The sequence below is a fragment of the Gopherus flavomarginatus genome, chromosome 1 (genome assembly GCF_025201925.1).
Source record: "Gopherus flavomarginatus isolate rGopFla2 chromosome 1, rGopFla2.mat.asm, whole genome shotgun sequence".
In the NCBI taxonomy this organism is placed as follows: Eukaryota; Metazoa; Chordata; order Testudines; family Testudinidae; genus Gopherus; species Gopherus flavomarginatus.
In genome coordinates, this window is record NC_066617.1 from 157,081,943 (window position 1) to 157,101,348 (window position 19,406).

Consider the following 19,406-nt stretch of genomic DNA (forward strand, 5'->3'; position numbering starts at 1 on the left):
AGAACAAAGAACTCGCACCCCAAAACTTCCCTCCACCCAGATTTGAAAAAGTCTTGTTTCCTGATTGGTCCTCTGGTCAGGTGTTTCAGGTTACTCCTTTCCAGATGAAAGAGACATTAACCCTTAGCTATCTGTTTATGACAGAGCTCCAGCCAGGAGAGCGGGGCCACAGGGCTTGCAGCGCTCTGGCCGGAGCTCCAGCCGGGGCGGCAGGGCTTGTCACGCTCCGGCCGGAGCTCCAGCCAGGAGAGCGGGGCCGCGGGGCTTGTTGCGCTCTGGCCGGAGCTCCAGCCGGGGCGGCAGGGCTTGTCGCGCTCCGGCCGGAGCTCCAGCCAGGGCGGCGGGGCTTGTCGCGCTCCGGCCGGAGCTCCAGCCAGGAGAGTGGGGCCGCGGGGCTTGCGGCGCTCTGGTCAGAGCTCCAGCTGAGAGAATGGGGCTGTGGGGCAGCCACGCTCCAGCAGGCGCTTTGGTCAGGGGAGCGGGGCCATGGAAGACCCTGGAGGAGAGCGCAGTCAGGGTAAGTAAAAAAATTTAAAAGGTGCCTAAAGCGCGGGGCCCTCTTAGGCGCGGGGCCCGATTCCCAGGAATCGAGCAAATCGGCCTAAAGCCGGCCCTGTGACCCACTCTGCCCAATGTCCCATCTTCAGTTGTGGCTATCCCTAAGGCTTCAGCGGAAGGAGATATATATACAAAAAAAAAAAGCATGCTCACTTCTGGCTACTTGTTTCCATGATTTCTAACGGTGACGGACATAGAGAGCCAGGTCCTCCCAGGCTCTACACCATCAAAAGATCTCACTTTGCCAGGACTCACTTCATTACTCTGCACTAACACACCAACTTTTGTCCATTAAGCTGTGGCTGGGAGCTGGCACTGTCATTTTCTCCTTTATTTTCTTATTGCTAATGGAACATTGTCCAGCTTGAATGAATTTCTGAAATGGACCATGCAGCGCAGAAGGCATGAAGCAGTAATTCTCAGACTTTTGTACTGGTGACCCCTTTCACATAGCAAGCCTCTGAGTGAGACACTCCCCCTCATACATTAAAAAACACTTTTTAAATATATTCAACCCCATTATAAATGCTGGAAGCAAAGCGGGGTTTGGGGTGGAGGCTGACAGCTCATGACCCCCCATGTAATAACCTCGCAACCCCCTGAGGGGTCCCAATCCCCAGTTTGAGAACTCCTGGAATACTGCATGGTGTACATGTGTGCAGGGGTGCATAAACATAGGCACAAGAAACCCTTCCACTCAATGACACTTGACTGGCAGGACAAGTTATTATAATAGCATGAGTGCCAGAGTGTTTGTCATAAACAGATAAGTAAGAGTTAATAGACCAGAAGTACTTCATATCTCTTTTGCCTAAAGGGTTAACAAGATCAGTGAGCCTGGCTGTCACCTGACCAGAGGACCAATCAGGGGACAGGATACTTTCAAATCTTGAGGGAGGGAAGTTTGTGTGTGTGCTGCTAGTTTTTGGTGGTTGTTCACTCGGGGGGCTCAGAGGGACCAGACGTGCAACCAGGTTTCTCTCCAATCTCCCTGATACAGGTTCTTATAGATTCAAAATACTAGGTAGGAGGAGTTAAAAGAAAGACTCTGTTGCTAAGCAACCCGAAGAAGGCAGCAGAAAAGCAGCATTTCAAGCAGTAAACACCAGAGGGCGCCCCAACACAAGAAAGCAGAAACCATGACTACCAAGGACACCCTGAAAAAGGAACGGACAAGACTGGATGCAGAGAGACAAATCAAAGACGCAGACCACAGGCAAGACACGGAAAAGAAACTACAAGAACTAGAAATAAAACAAAAAGAGATGGAGCTGAGAGAAAGAGAAAGAGAGGCTGCCCATAGGAGAGAGCTGGAGATAAAAGAAAAAAAGAGTGGGAAAGAGAGAGGGAAGAGAGGGAAAAGAGAGAGAAAGCATGAACTGGAATTAGCACGGGCTAAACAGAATAACACAGCCAACCCTAACAACCTTTCTCCAGTTATTGTTCCACATCCCAAGAAATGTCCCACCTACAAGGCAGGTGATGACACTGAGGCCTTCCTAGAAAAATTTGAAAGGACCTGCCATGGGTACAACATCTCTGAAGACCAGTACATGATAGAGCTGAGGCCACTGCTCAGTGGACCCCTAGCAGAGGTGGCGGCTGAAATGCCTAAGGAGAACATGAACGATTATAAACTTTTTCAAACCAAGGCCAGAATCAGAATGGGGCTAACACCTGAGCATGCCCGTCGGAGGTTCAGAGCCCTAAGGTGGAAACCAGAGGTGTCATTCACCCAACACGCCTACTACATTGGAAAGAATTATAATGCCTGGATATCAGGAGCCAATGTTAAATCTCTGGACGACATGCACCTCCTAATACAATTGGAGCAGTTCTTAGAGGGTGTTCCTGAGGAAATAGAAAGGTACATCCTAGATGGGAAGCCCAAAACTGTAACTGAGGCAGGGGAGATTGGAGCCAGATGGATGGAAGTGGCAGAAAAGAAAAAAGCTACTATCAAGGGGAGCGAATATCACAGGCGTCACACCGACAATAAACCCTATATCCGAGGACAACCCAAGACCCCACCTGCAACCCCAGGAAAGCCACCGACTTCCTATTCTCTCACCTCACCAATCTCCAGTAACCCACCTCGGCCCAGTAACCAGTTAGCTGGGCGATTCTTCAAGTGTAATGAACTGGGACATATAAAGGCCAACTGCCCCAAGAACCCCAACCGAGTGCAGTTCATTATATCTCCATCCCTCCAAAGATCACCAGGTCCAGATGCCTCTCAAATACCCTCGGAGAGAAGGGAAATTTTGAGAGTGGGCCGAAAGAAGGTTATCGCGTGGAGAGACATGGGGGCACAAGTGTCAGCTATACACCAATCCTTAGTGGACCCCAAATTCATCAACCCAAAGGTCCAAGTGACAATTTACCCCTTCATGTCACAAGCTGTAGACTTGCCTACAGCTAAACTGCCTGTCCAATACAAAGGCTGGTCAGGAATGTGGACTTTTGCAGTCTATGACAATTATCACATCCCCATGCTACTGGGGGAAGACTTGGCCAACCAGGTAAAGTGGGCCAAGAGGGTGGGAATGGTTACACGCAGCCAAGCCAGGCAAGCTTCCAGACCCATCCCTGTTCCTGAACCGTCCACAGGGGCCCCGTCTGTGTTAGCAGAGACCCAGACAGAGGTAGTGGACACAGATCCCCTGCCAATGACTGCAACAGCCACAGTACCTCCAGTCCCAGACCGGGACCTGGAAACGCAACCAGCAGCAGAACCATTGCCAGCACTGACGCCAGCGCTTGCAAATGCATCTTCAACCCCAACGCCAGAGGGCGCCAGCGAGCCTGAACTGGCAGAAGCAGCAGACCCAAGAGGCTCAGCCAGAGCCTGAAACACCACCTGGTGCACCAGCGGAGAGCGGTTCACCAGCCATGGAAACAACCCCATTACCTACATCGCTTCCTGAGGGACCAAGCCCAAGTCCACAGTCTAAGGAAGAACTGGTGTCTCCAGCCTCCAGGAAACAGTTCCAGACTGAGCAGGAAGCAGATGACAGCCTTCAGAAAGCTTGGGCGGCGGCACGGAGCACCCCACCGCCTCTCAGCTCTTTTAACAGATCCCGGTTTGTTATAGAACAAGGGCTTTTATATAAGGAGACTCTTTCTGGTGGACACTGGGAAGACTGGCATCCACAAAAACAGTTGGTGGTTCCAACTAAATACTGGGGGAAGCTCTTAATCTTAGCCCATGATCATCCCAGTGGCCATGCTGGGGTGAACAGAACCAAAGACTGGTTGAGGAAGTCCTTCCACTGGGAGGGGATGGGCAAGGATGTTGCCAAGTATGTCCGGTCTTGTGAGGTGTGCCAAAAAGTGGGAAAGCCCCAAGACCAGGTCAAGGCCCCTCTCCAGCCACTTCCCATAATTGAGGTCCCATTTCAGAGAGTAGCTGTGGATATTCTGGGTCCTTTCCCAAAAAAAGACCCCCAGAGGAAAGCGGTACATACTGACTTTCGTGGACTTTGCTACCCGATGGCCGGAAGCAGTAGCTCTAGGCAACACCAGGGCTAAAACTGTGTGCCAGGCCCTAACAGACATTTTTGCCAGGGTAGGTTGGCCGTCCGACATCCTTACGGATTCAGGGACTAATTTCCTGCCCGGGACCATGAAAGAACTGTGGGAGACTCATGGGGTGAATCACTTAGTTGCCACCCCATACCACCCTCAAACCAATGGCCTGGTGGAAAGGTTTAATGGAACTTTGGGGGCCTGATACGTAAATTTATGAATGAACACTCCAATGACTGGGACCTAGTGTTGCAGCAGTTGCTCTTTGCCTACAGGGCTGTACCACATCTCAGTTTAGGGTTTTCACTGTTTGAGCTTGTGTATGGCCACGAGGTTAAAGGGCCATTACAGTTGGTGAAGCAGCAATGGAAGGGGTTTACACCCTCTCCAGGAACTAACATTCTGGACTTTGTAAGCAACCTACAAAACACCCTCTGACACTCTTTAGCCCTCGCTAAAGAAAACCTAAAGGATGCTCAAAAAGAGCAAAAGGCCTGGTATGATAGACATACCAGAGAGCGTTCCTTCAAGGTAGGAGACCAGGTTACAGTCTTGAAGGCGCAACAGGCCCATAAGATGGAAGCATCATGGGAAGGGCCATTCACAGTCCAAGAGCGCCTGGGAGCTGTTAATTACCTCATAGCATTTCCCAATTCCTCCCTAAAGCCCAGAGTGTACCATGTTAATTCTCTCAAGCCCTTTTATTCCAGAGACTTACAGGTTTGTCAGTTTACAGCCCAGGGAGGAGATAACGCTGAGTGGCCTGACAGTGTCTACAATGAAGGGAAAAGTGACGGTGGCATGGAAGAGGTGACCCTCTCCACAGCCCTGGAACGTCTGCAGCGGCGACAGATCAAGGAGTTGATGCACTCTCCCGTGAAAGTTTCCCAAAATCAACTGGTTAAAAATTGTCCTTACAATGTGAAGAATCTTGTAGTTGTACATAATTAGTAGCATATGTAAGGGTGCATGTGTTTATTGATCTGTTTATTCTAGAGTTCTAGGGAAAAATCACTGCCAGTGTGGTTCCACACTGTCAGCGATTTGGGGGGCGTGTCATAAACAGATAAGTAAGAGTTAATAGAACAGAAGTACTTCATATCTCTTTTGCCTGTAAAGGGTTAACAAGATCAGTGAGCCTGGCTGTCACCTGTCCAGAGGACCAATCAGGGAACAGGATACTTTCAAATCTTGAGGGAGGGAAGTTTTTGTGTGTGCTGTTAGTTTTTGGTGGTTGTTCACTCTGGGGGCTCAGAGGGACCAGACATGCAACCAGGTTTCTCTCCAATCTCTCCGATACAGGCTCTTATAAGTTAAGAATAGTGAGTACTAGGTAAATAAGGCGAGTTAGGCTTATGTTTGTTTTCTTTATTTGCAAATGTGTATTTGGCTGGGAGGAGTTCAAATGTGTATTTGGCTAAAAGGATTTTAATTTGTACTTGAATACTTAGGCTGGGAGGGTATTCCCAGTGTCTATAGCTGAAAGACCCTGTAACATATTCCATCTTAAATTTACAAAGATAATTTTTACTGTTTTTTCTTTCTTTAATTAAAAGCTTTTCTTGTTTAAGAACCTGATTGTTTTCTTACTCTGATGAGACCCCAGGGGACGGGGTCTGGATTCACTAGGGACTTGGTGGGGAGAAAGGAGGGAAGGGGGAGAGAAAGGTTAATTTCTCTCTGTGTTAGGATTACTTTCTCTCTCAGGGAGAGTCTGGGAGGGGGAGAAGGAAGGAGGGGGAAAGGTGAATTTTCCTCTCTGTTTAAAGATTCAAGGAGTTTGAATCACAGTGATCTTCCAGGGTAACCCAGGGAGGGGAAGCCTGGGAGAGGCAACGGTAAGGGAAAGGGTTTTCTTTCCTTGTGTTAAGATCCAGAGGGTCTGGGTCTTGGGGGTCCCCAGGCAAGGTTTTGGGGGGACCAGAGTGTACCAGGCACTGGAATTCCTGGTTGGTGGCAGCGCTACAAGTACTAAGCTGGTAATTGAGCTTACAGGAATTCATGCTGGTACTCCATCTTTTAGACGCTAAGGTTCAGAGTGGGGAATTATACCATAACAGTGTTAAAGAAACAGGCTTCTACAGTATTTGTCACAGGTAGGTACGATCCTGTCCAGGGTATGGCTAGGCACTGCATTTGGGGGTTGATTCCCTGTCCATTCCTGATCTGCTACCTAGCAAGATGCCATCCTTTCTCTACAGATGGGAACAGTTTGTCCTCATCACTTTTTGAGCAGTAATTTTTTGTGGCTCCTGGTCGCTTGAGGAAGTCTTTCCTCAGTCACACGGGGTCACTCCTCTCTAAATTTAGACTGTGCTTTGAACTTCCCACTTTCCACCTCTAGTTGATGGTAACTGATACTGTGTGTACAAGGCAGCGAGTCTTTGTGAGAGTGGGACAGACTGGGGCACCTCCAGGCAGGAGAGAGAGAAGCAGACAGTGCTGCTTTAAATTCACCTACCTATTTCAAGCCCCACTTCCTGGAGCAGATGTGAGTCAGCTCTGGAGATGCCAGTTTGCTCTTTGGGCAAGTGTTTGCTTTATTGGGTGTGGTGCACTTTGTGACAGGATAGAGCAACTGGTTCCTCCAGCTCTCTTCTCCTTCAACAAAGTTTGAGAGGGAGGAGGGAAAGGGAGGGGCCCAAGCATAAAGCGCAGCTCAGAAGGAAGGCATCGTAGAACACAAGGGAAAGGAGAACAAGGACACAGACTGGGTAGCAGGATATTCAAGAGATGGGGAGGAGAGAGGGGTGACAAGAGAGACAAGTAGTGCGAACAGGGATACGTGGCATTCTCAGGTGGGAAGATGGATGGGCAAGGGCTATTCCAGAGGGAGGGAGAGAGGAGTGGGGTGTATTCTGAGGAGCAAGAGAAAGGAGCAGGGCAAAAGAGAATCATGGGAAATTCCAAGGGGTGGGGGCAACTGAGGGCAGGCCAGGAGGGGCTTGGTATTCTGACTGACAGAGGGCCAGAGAGGGGAGCTGAGCGGGGGGCAGGGCATTCCAGACAGAGGGAGGGAGGAATAGGAATACTTAACATTTTAAAGTGTTCAGAGTGCTGTGCAGACACTAACTAATGACATAGCCCTGAGAGGCACAAGGAGACCTAGATAGGTAAACGCACAGAGAGATGAAGTGACTTGCCCAAAGCCACACAGTGAGTCAGTGGAAGAGCCAGGCTGAGAACTTGGGACCTTCAGCCTCCCACTCTTGTGTTCATTCCCCCTGACTACGCTGCACAGGGGAGGGAGAAAAGGGGAGCAGAAAAGGGGTGTGGGGAGGCTGAGCAGGGGTAGGGGAGTGGCAATGGGAGAGGGGCAGGTAGTGCTGGGCATTTGAGGTGAGGTGAAGCAGAGTAACAGGGGAGGGGTAAGTCATCCAGGGTGGGGGAGGAAACCTATGGATGAGAGAACTGAGAAGGGCAGTTCCCGTAATATGAGAGCGAGCGAGCAAGAGCACCAAATGGCTGAGTGAGGCTGAGGGCACGTCTGATCACAGTCTTTTATCCAGCTGATCCTCTCTTCCAGGGAGCCCAGTCTCAAACCTCCACCTTTAGGCTAAGGGCAGCTTCTGTAGCCCATGGCCTTGCTGGAAGTGTCTGGAGCAGCATTTGTCTTTCCTCTCCTGTACTAAGGTGGCTGTGCATCGGATGCTCTGAGCATCTGCCTCCTCTGGAACAGCTAACTGGTCTCCAGAAATCTGGCACCAACACAGGGAGCACAAGGAAATATTGCCCCAGGCTTCACCTTCTTGGAAGATGCTCCTTCACCCTGCTGAGGTCCTGACTTCTTGTGCTCAGAAAAAGATCCCTTCTGCAACCATCTGGATATCCCCTGCCAGGCCCTGGATGGATTCCATTCTACCTCTGAATTCCACCTGGATATGGGCACATTCATTCTCAACTCCAGAGGCTTATAGTCCCCCCATATGTTCTACCGTATTGCAGCAGAAGCTACCCCCGCCACAGAACTTTAGAACCTGAGTTCCCATTTAACACATATTTCCTGCCCTCATGGTTGTGAAGAGAAAACCTTTCACACAGGACCAGAGTTAAAGCAATGCTGCATGCAGTCAGCCTTCAGCCTGAACTGTTAGCTCTGAGAAGTGAATCACCCTCATTCATCTAATAATTAATTCAAATCCCTAATAATGCCAATTTATGTTGTTGTTTACTATTTCATTCCAGTTACATGACTGTGCTTAGCTAGTGGTAAATATTAGAGCAGGGGAAAGTGGGTAGGTGGTTGCTGGGGTGGGAAGCTGGATATTCAAGCACCTCCCACTGTCAAAATATAATTCTTCTCCCCTCCTAGGGGTGGAGATGAAAGGAAGGAGATGCATTCTCCCTTGTGACTAAACCTTCAACTTCCTCCTAGGCACTAAACATTCAGACATAGCCTCCCATATCTCTCCAGGAACCAGTAACCCCATGCCCCCATGCTAGAGCAACAAAACCTCCCAATATTAGAGGCTTTGTCTTATATACGCAACTACACCCTACCCCCACACACTCACACTCATAAAAAGTGTCCCGATTTTTCACACTTGTTATCTGGTCACCCTACCCTACCCTTCCCTACACCCACCTGCTGAAACCACCATCTCCCCTTAATGACCTCTACGATGCAGTCATGCTTTTACAACATACAATTCTGGAGCATGTTCATGTAAAGTAAACAAGACCTAATATCAAAGTAAACACCACAAGCGACGATGCGGTGCTAACTGAATTAGTCATTCGCTCCTTGAACTCTATAAACCCTGCCTTTTAAAAAAAAAAATTGACCCGAAGCTTAGATTGGGCAGGACACATTTCAGTCCAAAAGAAACATTCCTGTGGATAGTATGAGCAACGGAATATACTTGCTTAGACAGGTGACTCAGCCAGGCAGTTATGAACATTAATCTGTGTTTTGTGCATTTTAATAATCCAAATCTGTAAAACACAAATCAATAGAGCTCCCGCCCACTCGAGATTCCTCTGTTTAAAATGGGTATTGTATAGCCCTGTTCATAGCGGACAAGGGTCCGCCTCACAAAACCATCACAAACAGCACTAAGTGCCCCACCCCTTCCCCGGCATCAGCCCCATGGATGGAATGCCCTTTGTATGTCTCATGAGAAATTAACTCCCTAGAACTCGTTTGTCCAGGGCAGGGTTATATAGCTCAATAGAGAACTCCAGCACTAAAATGCACAATTAAAAAAAGATCCTGGGGTGAGTGGACAAGGAGAGGTTTGAAATTCACTGAAGGTAGCAGGGAAAAGCTGCTGTTCTGCCCAGGAAGAGAGCGTCACGGCATTCTCTACCTCTTGATGTTTTTGCACAGTTTATGAGATGCTTACCATCATCAGGACTGTATCTCCCAGCAGAAGTCTTCCTCTGAACCCTGAAAACAAGCACAGACAGTGCTCCTGAAAACTCAACAAACCCTCCAGACTTCAGCCGCTATGCCAGTCTTTGCAGTAGCATCTCAAAAGCAAGACAGCAGCACTGTGTAAAATGCTTTAGAAAACAAATAAGTGTTCAGGGCTGGGAAATGCAAACCCCAGCCTTCTGCTATCTAGATCTCCACTTCCAGCAATGCCTAACAGACAGATCCAATCTACAAAAGGGTTCACTTTTCTCTGATGCGTCAGCTACTGGCCACAGTCAGACCAGTGATGCGATTTAATATGGCACACTCTACCCTCCCGTCCTTTTTACTGGGAAAACCCACCTATCTGCTTTCCACAGCCCAGCTTCCCACACTCTGGAATCCACATGGCTTGCAAGGGATCTGAATCAGTGTAGTACACAGGAGGTAGGGTTCGCGGAAGTTACTGGACAGGATCCAGAGAGTTCATCCTGTTTTCTGGCAGTGGCCAGCACCAGGTACTTGAGAGTAAGGTTTAACCAACCCCCAATGCACCTGGCCAATTGTGCAATGCTTGGCATGGGGTGGGGAAGAAGATTCCTCCCTGCTGAGCCCTTATGTCCTGGAACAGAAGATACGCTTCACTTGAATCACTGCCTGAGCCGGCAGCTTCCGTAACTGCTGACACACTGGGGTTCCTTGTCCAGCACCACTTTACAATCATGCCACGTGCTGCTAGGGCAACTGGCACAAGGAGTCTCGCTGCTGGGAGCTTCTTCAGGGTAGTATCACCCCTCCTGCCTCACTCGCCCCCAAGGGCTGCAACGGCGGGCAGGGATGAGAGTACACACCAGCCACTCCAAGGAGACATAGCCCACAGCTTCTGATCCCACTGCCCGCAAGCAGCAGAAAAAGGGGAGGAAAAAGCCACCATTGGGTTGGCTGAGAGAGGCTGCAGGAAGCTTCGGCCTTTCTCCAACAGCAACCTGCAGCAGGAGGAAGCATCTGGTACCATCTCAATGGCAGGCCTCTCCCCTCAGTGCAGGGCAGGAGCTCAGGGGAGTGGGGAATCAAGGCACTGCTGAGCTGTGAGCGGGGCTTGGCCTGGCAATTTAACAGGTTCCTTGCCTCTCTGGTGCCCTGGAGGCCTCTGCTCTGTCCTGGTTATGTCACGTTTCTTCTTTGCCCCATAAGGGAGTGCAGGCAGAGTAAGTACCAACGCACACACATGCTGCAGATGCCTGGGGTCTCTCTAGTGCCCTGGCACTTTCCTTTCTCCCTGCGGGCTGGGGCACAGGGTGCCAAACACCCCCCATTTCTCCCTCACAGAAGAGCCCATTGGGTGACCAGGAACCAGGGCCGGCTCCAGGCCCCAGCACGCCAAGCTCCTGCTTGGAGCGGCACGCAGCGGGGGGCGCTCTGCCGCTCACCGGGAGGCAGCAGGCGGCTCCAGTGGACCTCCCACAGGCGTGCCTGCAGAGGGTCCGCTGGTCCCGCAGCTCCGGTGGAGCATCCACAGGCATGCCTGCGGGAGGTCCACCGGAGCCGCAGGACCGGCGAGCGGCACAGCGCCCCCCACGGCGTGCCGCCGTGCTTGGGGTGGCGAAATGGCTAGAGCCGGCCCTGCGAGGAATGCCCTTGGCCTGCTGGGCTCAGACGCCTGGCTCACTGCGGGGCGAGGCATTTCAGCTGAGGAAGAAAAAGCCACAGGCGTAGCCTGAACGTAGTCACTGTCCATCTGCTTCACCCACCTGACGTAGTGCACAAAGGCGATGACCAGCGAGCCCAGGTAGAAGGAGAGGAAGCTCAGGAAACTGAAGAGCATGGCTTGCACATAGTCAGACTCTGAGGAAGGAAGAACAGGAGGAGGGTCAGCTTACAGGAAAGCAGACCACTCACAGCGTCCCTGCCCTGCTTGCTACAGCGCCTCTTGCTGGTAGAGACTGCGACTGAAATAGCTGGTGGGGGGGGGTCTCCCACTGCCAGTGCCGCAGTTTGCATGGACTCCAGTCACTGTAAGCGCCACCATCCCGCTCCTAGCCAGCATTTCCTCCCTGCCGGAAAAGGCTGGTGCAGGAATAGTTAAGAACATTCCCTTAGCTGACACCCCTATACCAGTCCTTGCTATGCCTCCTGCTGGGACTGAATTAGTTGGGCGCTCCCACACACCGAGTGCCCCTGTACTAGTCCCTACCACACCTCCTGATAAGAGAAGCCGAGAGTGGAACACCTTGGAGCTGCCCAGCAATTCTGGACCATACCTCAGAGAGACATTAACCTTTAATAGAGGGTACAACGGTCACTTGAAGGCTCTTCGTTCGTTGTAGGTTCCAGGTGTGATTGCCCTTTCCTGTAAGAAACAAGGTGCACTGGATCAGAAACATATTCTTTAACACTGCTGGGACTCGTTCGCCCCGTGGTGCAGTTTGCCAGTCCCCTAGATCATCTTACCCTTGATAGAGGAAGGCACAGAGCCCCCACAGGCATAGTCCTCTGGCTTTATGACAAACACAACAAAGAACTGCTCGCCTGGGAAGTCCTTCTTCTGCACAGAAACAAACAAGAGAGAGCCTTGTGAAAAGTGAGGGAGGACAGGGCTGCAGAGGAGGAGTCTCCTCTCCCATCCCAGTTAAAGGACTCAATGTAGTTTGGAATTTGGAATGAAGGTGCAGATCCCTTTGGAAAACTTAGACATAGTCTGCGGACCTCTAAGGATCGGCAGACCACAGGTTGAAAACCACTGCACTACAGCAAACCCCTAATAAAGACACACCCTGGTTTGAACCTCATTTTTCCCTGGACTGGGCAGGGGGTTGGGGTGTGAGACGGGGTGTGGGCTCTGGGATGAGACCAGAAATTAGGGGTTCAGAGTGTGGGAATGGGCTCTGGGCTGGGGCTCTGGGGTGGGGCCAGAAATGAGAGGTTCAGAGTGTGGGGGGGCTCCGGGCTGGGGTGCAGGGCAGGTGAGGGCTCCAGCTGGGGGTGTGGGCTCCAGTGTGGGGCTGGGGGTTTACAGTGCAGGAGTGGGTGTGGATTCTGGGAGGGAGTTTGGGCACAGGAGGGGGCTCGGGGGGTGGGACGGGGGTTGGGGTTCAGGAGAAGGTGAGGGGTGTAGGCTCTGGGAGAGAGTTAGAGGGTGGGACGGGGTTTAAACTGGGGCAGGGGTTAGGACAGGAGGGGGCTCGGGGTTTGGGCTCAGGGCGGCAGTTACTTCAGGCGGCTCCTAAAAGTGGCTGGCATTTCTCTCCGGCTCCTGGGTGGAGGGGCAGACAGGCAGCTTTGCACACTTCCCCCATCCGCAGGCACTGCCTCCACAGCTCTCATTGGCAGCAGTTCCTGGCCAATGGGAGCTGTGGAGCTGGTACTCAGGGTGGGGGCAGCATGCAGTGCCCCCACAGCCACACTTCCGCCTAGGAGCTGGAGGAAAATGCCAAGTACTTCAGGGAACCACATGGAGCCAGGGCAGGCAGGGAGCCTGCCTTAGCCCTACTGTGCTGCCAACTGGACTTCTAATGGCCCAGTCAGCGGGGCTGACCGGAGCCACCAGGATCCATTTTCGACCAGGCGTTCTGGTCAGAAACTGGATGCCTGGCAACCCTACTGTGAAGAAGGCCTAGCTGCTAGTCAAAGTAGGAAGCAGCCCAGGGATCCAGCAGAGGGTCTGAACAAACAGATCTCCTCTGCTTCATACAGGGTCCCTGGGCTGGAACTCAGTGTAGAGGGCAGGTCTGGATTTCCCTACCAGCCCACACAGTGTGACATGTGAAGACCCTGGAGCCAGTGGCTGGCAGGCTCAAAAGCCTGAAGTTGGGCTGAATTTCTGGTATGTGGCCTTTCTGCTGAGATTGCAAAAAGGGGACCTATTTTTATGGGTAAAGCAGCATGTGACTGGATCAAGCACACAAAATCTATTCTAGGGAGTCAGTCATTTCTTAGAGAAATAAGAAGGAAATCTAGACCTTGGGAGACTTCCTTGTTTCTAAACCAGCTTTCCCACTGACCTGCTGTGTGGCTTGAGGCAAGTCTGAAACTGGCTCCTCATTTGTATTAAGATGTGGACCATGCTATCCAGAAGTGCAAGTACCCCTAATCTTGAGCACCAGTATCCCGCAGATGAAATGATTAAGCAGAGAGGAGGCACGCAGAGTCACTGGAAATTAGCACTGACAAAATCAGCATTTCACCTGTACAGTGATGGCAGCTTGCTTTGTCATGGACTGGTAAACACCATTAAACTCCACATTGTGGTCCAGATCATACACAGGGCACTAAAACAGGAAGAAGCAATGTAAAAAAAAAATTGAAAAATCCAACTGCATTTTCTGAGCCAGGAGGAGCACGAACTTGCTTTCCCCGATAGGCCTGGTGTGGAAAAAACTCCCTTAAGCCTAATAAAAATAAACTCCTTTGGGCCTTTGAGTTGGCTTTGTCATCTTCCCCTCACCTCCCCACCAGGGCTTCATGAAGAGCACTGGAGGAGCCCTGCCTGGAGTCCAATAGGCAGCAACATCAGCAGCATTCAGGGGCTAGCGAAGCTGTGCTGAGAACACCAGCCACAGCCAGGGCTCAACTGGTCTCTCTCAGCAAGGTCCCAGCTTCAAACAGAGCTGCAGCTTGTGGCACAGCCAGGTCATTTACTCTGAATCTCTCAGTTGAAAGCCTCAATAAAGCAGAGGGGAAAAGACATTTGTTATAGCAATCTCAGCTGCTCTACTATGAGTCTAGGTTTGGTCCTCATTTTCCTGTTATCCCCAACCTCCTCATGATAGACCCCATGGCTCCATGTTTCCCCTTTCTATACCTGCTATGTGGAGTGACAGTCACATGTTTGCCCCCATTGTCAGCCTCTCAGTTGTGTCATTTGAAAGACCACTCATGAGCAGGGCTGCAGACCAAGATTGTTGTTTCCACTGCATCGCCTCCTCCCAGCTATTAGAGGTGGCTCTCAGGGTTTCAAGGCTGCTTCCTTCACCTCTCCCTCTCCTATTCACTGCTCCCTCTCTCTGAGTGTGCCTCTCCATCCTCCATAGCAGGGCAGGAAGGGAGAAGAAATAGGTGGCCAGTACTGCTGCTTCCTGCCTCTGAGCAACAGCAAATTCCACCTGCAGGAGGCAGTCATGGGAGAGGATCAGAGGGCATGAACAAGAATTCAGAAAAAAGACTGAGCAGGGAGATTGGGCCAGAGGAAAAAGGGAGGAGAAAGGGTCAGGTAAGAGGGGGGGGGGGAACAGTGAACAGAGAAGACTGGGAGAGGGAGAGAGATGGAGAAAGAGAATGAGGGGAAAGAAGAAATAGGGGTATCCTGTGACTTATTCACAAATCTGAGAGCCAGAATTTCTGCTATCGCCTCCCAGTTCTGCCACCACTCGCTGTGTGACTATAGAAAGGTCACGTCATCTCTCTGTGCCTCCATTTACCCATCTGTAAAATGGAGAGAGAATGGTACTGTCCCACCTTCCAGGCAAGGAAAAGCACCTTCAGACCTTGGGATGGGACCATTATCATTAACTTGCTCACTGCCCTCACTAACACTGGCAAAAATATCACCTGAGGAGGTACTTAGAACTCAACAGCTAGGCTTTTCTGAATTCATTCCACAGGCTCCTCACCTCCCTTCAAGCTCCTCCTGTATTGTTACTCTGCACTACTGCCCCCTGAGGCTTCATATATTTACTGGGTTGAAATACATCACACATGGTGTGGAGGCAGGATACCAATGCCCAGAGCCTACCCTCTAGATCATCTGCCATTGCCCCTCTCTAGACTTACCACAATATCCTGGACGGAGACAACAGAACAGGGATAGACGGTTTCAGATACCACCTTGATGATGACGGAATCCACATCTGGAGGGAACTTGTACAGAAAATACTGCAGAAAAAACAGGATCAGTGCTCCCTTCGTGCATTACAGTTCAGGAGCCCCTCTGCCACTGGCTCCATAACATCCCCAAGAGAACAGAACAGCCCCTTGTATCTAGGCTGAGATGTCAGCCATGGAAGGCTTCTGCAGTCCAACTAGTCACTTGGAGTTCAAGTGTTTTGAAAGGCCTTCGTACTCCTCACAATGGCTGGCCAAAGATACAGACTGCACCAGCCCCTCTATGCACAGAGTTTAACCCCAGATACCTCCATGGCACCAGAGCTGCAGCATAACTCCTGCTCATCATAATACTCCAACAGCTAATGTTTTAAAAGGTGGGATTTTACAGTAAAGTGTTTTAATTTGCAACAGTTGCCTCCAGCAGTTTCTATACTATTTATAATGCCGTTATATGGGGGGAGAGACGGAAGCCTGTAGGCTATAATTGTGATTGCCTAGCATTTTCCTCTGTTTATGACTTAGCCAAAAAAAATTTCAGTGATTGCTACTTTCCTCAGACTGATCTTTTAAGTTTCAGTGAGATTTGTTTCGCCATTTCTGAAAATGATATTAGGGTAGCTTTGCCAATGTTAACCATTTTCCCCATTTCTTTGAAGAACTGTAGTGCCTCCACGCTTTGGAGCTGGGATTTAAAATTTGGCTAACGGATAGCCCTGGAATCACAGAAGTATCTTTTTCTATCCTCATGAAAAGTCATCCAGATTTGACCAGAGGATAAGCCTGTGAAAACTGCCATTTGCACAGACTAAGTGCAGAGGGTGTTAGAAACCGGCTACTAAAATCTCCAAACATTCCAGCTGCACTGAGCATGCTTCCAGCTTTGCATTGCTCCCTGCACAACTCCAGGCAGTACACAGGCAAAGCATCAACTGCAAGACACCCTTTGGTTTTGGTCATGCTGGCCTGTGATCCAGTGGACCATAAATTCTAATCTCAGCTCTTTCACTGATTTGTGTTAATAATTAAGTTCATTTCACAGCCCTTATATATGAGCAAGACCTCATTCTCCTGTCTTTGGAGGCAGGCAAGAATCATTTCCCTCACAAAGCAATTTTCCTGCTTCCAATTTTGAGCTCAAAGCAGAACCAAACCAGAATTTTTCCAAGTTTGCCAGTTTCTACTTCTATATCCATTTTACAGACATGAGGGGCTTACTGTGAAATGAAAATCTGTCTGCGTTACAGCTGTAAACCCTAGCAAACAACACGTGGAAAATCAGCTGAACCTGTTCCTTCAGATCTATGCAGCATCCCTTCATTCCGGCCAAAAACCACAAGAATCCGCAGCTGCCTGCCAACAGATCCTGAGAACCAGTTATACAGACACTCCACCTTTAACAGGGGTGGAAAACTTTATACTCCTCTGACCGTGAAAGGGGTGGAACGGCCCCCTGGGTAATTCCCCAAGTACAGAATTAACATAGGACCAATGTAGGAAGTCTCACAGCACCCTCCTGAGCAGTTCCCAGCACAGGGCATGCTGGGGTGATTGAGGACAGCTCAAGGGAGTAACTGGAGTGATTTGTATTCCAGCTTTCCTAGCTGCAGAGTTGCTCATTGGTAGCTATGCAAAGCAGCCAGGCATGCTGTAATTTGCCCCTGGGGCCTCACCAGTTCCTGGAGCAGGCCAGAATTAGCAAAGTGCAAAGGTGTCTTTAAGCTTATCCTTGTACCCTCCTTCTGCTTGCACCCCACCTTTACTGTGCCTCTTAAGAGGGTACAGATCTGGTGTGAGGTGACTAGTGCGAGCGAAAATAAAAGGATTTGTTCTAGCTACCTGTGCACCTAAATTTTAGGGCCCAATCCTGAGACGCGCTGAGCGTCTGCAACTCTCACTGACGTGATTTGGAGTTGTGGGCTCTCGGGACCTAGCTGTGTTCCCATTTGTGCATTCATCCTATCCTCCCAGTTTTAGCTAATTCAGGGTAAGCAAAAAACAAGCCATTAAACAAAGGACTTAAAATACAACATTAAAAAATAAGAGTAGATAGTGGGCGATTCTATCAGTGTTCATGTCAATTCAGTTCTGACTGCATTAAAATGGGTCACTTTTTGTTGAGCAATTATCTACAAGAACTTCCAAAAGTTTCAGGAGGAAACCTTTCTTGCAGTTCCCACTGTTCATTTTGTAGTTGCTCACATTGTGGCTGACTGCTGCTGCATTTGATCTAAATAAAACACCTTTAAACAGCTCCTTTCCTCTGGTTGTACAAATGAACAATGGACTTTACAACCAAGAAAAACAAATAGTGAAAACATTTAAAGGGGAAAAAAAAATTAATGGGGATGTAACTGAAGTGTTTCTTAACATAAAATAGGAAACTTATTTGCTCTAGTTGCCCTGTATTTTCCACTGCATGCATCCGATAAAGTGAGTTCTAGCCCACGAAAGCTTATGCTCAGATAAATTTGTTAATCTCTAAGGTGCCACAAGTACTCCTTGTTCAAAGAGATTAGTTATGGCTCATCATCCCCACACCACTCAGATACTCAGTTCTTTGAAACAATTAAAACAGTAACTTTTTCCTTATCTGTACACCTTATTTGCATAATAAAACACCACTCTCACTGGCAATTTTATTAAATTCCTTTCTCAGCACCTGGGAAATAGGCAGGAATTGAGCATTAAGGTCACTGAACACTTTTTGTTATTTCCTTTTCTTGTTTGGGGTTATTCTTGCATTGCTCTAGATCAGAGGTGGGCAAACTTTTTGGCCTGAGGGCTGCATTGGGTTTTGTAAATTGTCTGGCGGGCTGGTTAAGGAAGGTGGTTGTAGCCCGACCCCACCTCCTATCTGCCCCCTCGAATCCCGCCCCATCCACTCACCCCCCCCGTTCCCTGCCCCATCCACGCAACCCCCACTCTCTGTCCCCTGACTGCCCCTGCACCCCCATCCAACCCCTCCTCTCATTCCTGAAGGCACCCCCGGGATCCCTGCCCTATCTAACCACTCCTTCTCCCTGTCCCCTGACTGCTCCCAGAACTCCTGCCCCTGATTGCCCCTTGCTGCCCCATCCAACCCCCCCTCCTTCATGACTGCCCCCCAGGATCCCTGCCCATTCAACCCCATTTCTCCCCCAACCACCATCCACACCCCTGTCCCCTGACCACCACCCCAAACTCTCCTGCCCTCTATCCAACCCCCCCAGCTCCCTGCCCCCTTACAGCGCTGCCTGGAGCACCGGTGGCTGGCCCAGCTGCAACTGGGCCACGCTGCTGCCACCGCCACCACCACACAGAGCACCGGGTCAGGCTGGGCTCTGCAGCTGTGCTGCCCCAGGAGCTCACAGCCCCGCCATCCAGAGCATTGCACCGGCGGTGGAGTGAGCGAGCTGAGGCTGCAGAGGAGAGGGAATAGCAGGGGAGGGCCTGGGGGTAGCCTTCCAGGCCAGGAGCTCAGGGACCCGACAGGACAGTCCCATGGGCCGGATGGGGCCTGCGGGCCGTAGTTTGCCCACCCCTGCACTAGATTGTAAAAAGAGTCTAGATCAATTCATTCAATGCTTGCTTGATCTGATTTATAAAAATGGTGGTGTGCTAATTAAAAGGAACCCATCTTGTGTTGTATAAGAACATAAAAATGGCCATACTGGGTCAGACCAATGGTGTATCTAGCCCAGTATCCTGTCTTCTGACCAGAGCCGTCCCTAGGGGACAGTGAATCGGGATGACCACTCTGGGCCCCGCGCTTTGGAGGGCCTCGCGGGCAGCGCAATTGGCCGGCTTTGGGCAGCAGGTGAACCCATAGCTGAGGGAGGCTACCCCCTGCCCCGCCCTGCTCACCCGAGGGAGAGTGTGTGCCCTGGAGCACTGGGAGGGAAAGTATGTGGCAGTGCCGCCGCTGCCGCCTCTCCATCCCCGGGAGTGCTGGGAGGGAGAGCACGAGGTGCTGCCGCAGCCTCCCCAGCCCCAGGAAGGCAGGTGGCATGGCCCTAGCCCTCTGGAGCCCAGCAGCACCACTGAAGCGGGGCCTTGGGAAGGTGGAGGGGGGGCAAACCTGGCTATTTGGGGAGGCACTGCCTCCCCCAGGCTCCCCTACCTGCCCCCAGTGCCAAGGTGTGGGCGTACAATGGATTTATAT

General features: G+C 50.6%; 1 protein-coding gene across 4 annotated transcripts in view; it reads right to left on the minus strand.

Annotated features, from left to right (window-relative positions):
• SIDT1 (SID1 transmembrane family member 1) overlaps window positions 1-19,406 on the minus strand; it is a 96,681-nt gene that overhangs the window by 34,751 nt on the left and 42,524 nt on the right. For all 4 annotated transcript variants that reach the window (XM_050932622.1, XM_050932612.1, XM_050932603.1 and 1 more), the window contains exons 5-10: window positions 15,212-15,313; window positions 13,627-13,710; window positions 11,894-11,987; window positions 11,721-11,792; window positions 11,194-11,287; window positions 9,432-9,475 (exon numbers count right to left, since the gene is read on the minus strand). In XM_050932622.1, coding sequence (XP_050788579.1) covers window positions 9,432-9,475; window positions 11,194-11,287; window positions 11,721-11,792; window positions 11,894-11,987; window positions 13,627-13,710; window positions 15,212-15,313 — 490 coding nt within the window. The remainder of the gene's footprint in view (window positions 1-9,431; window positions 9,476-11,193; window positions 11,288-11,720; window positions 11,793-11,893; window positions 11,988-13,626; window positions 13,711-15,211; window positions 15,314-19,406) is intronic.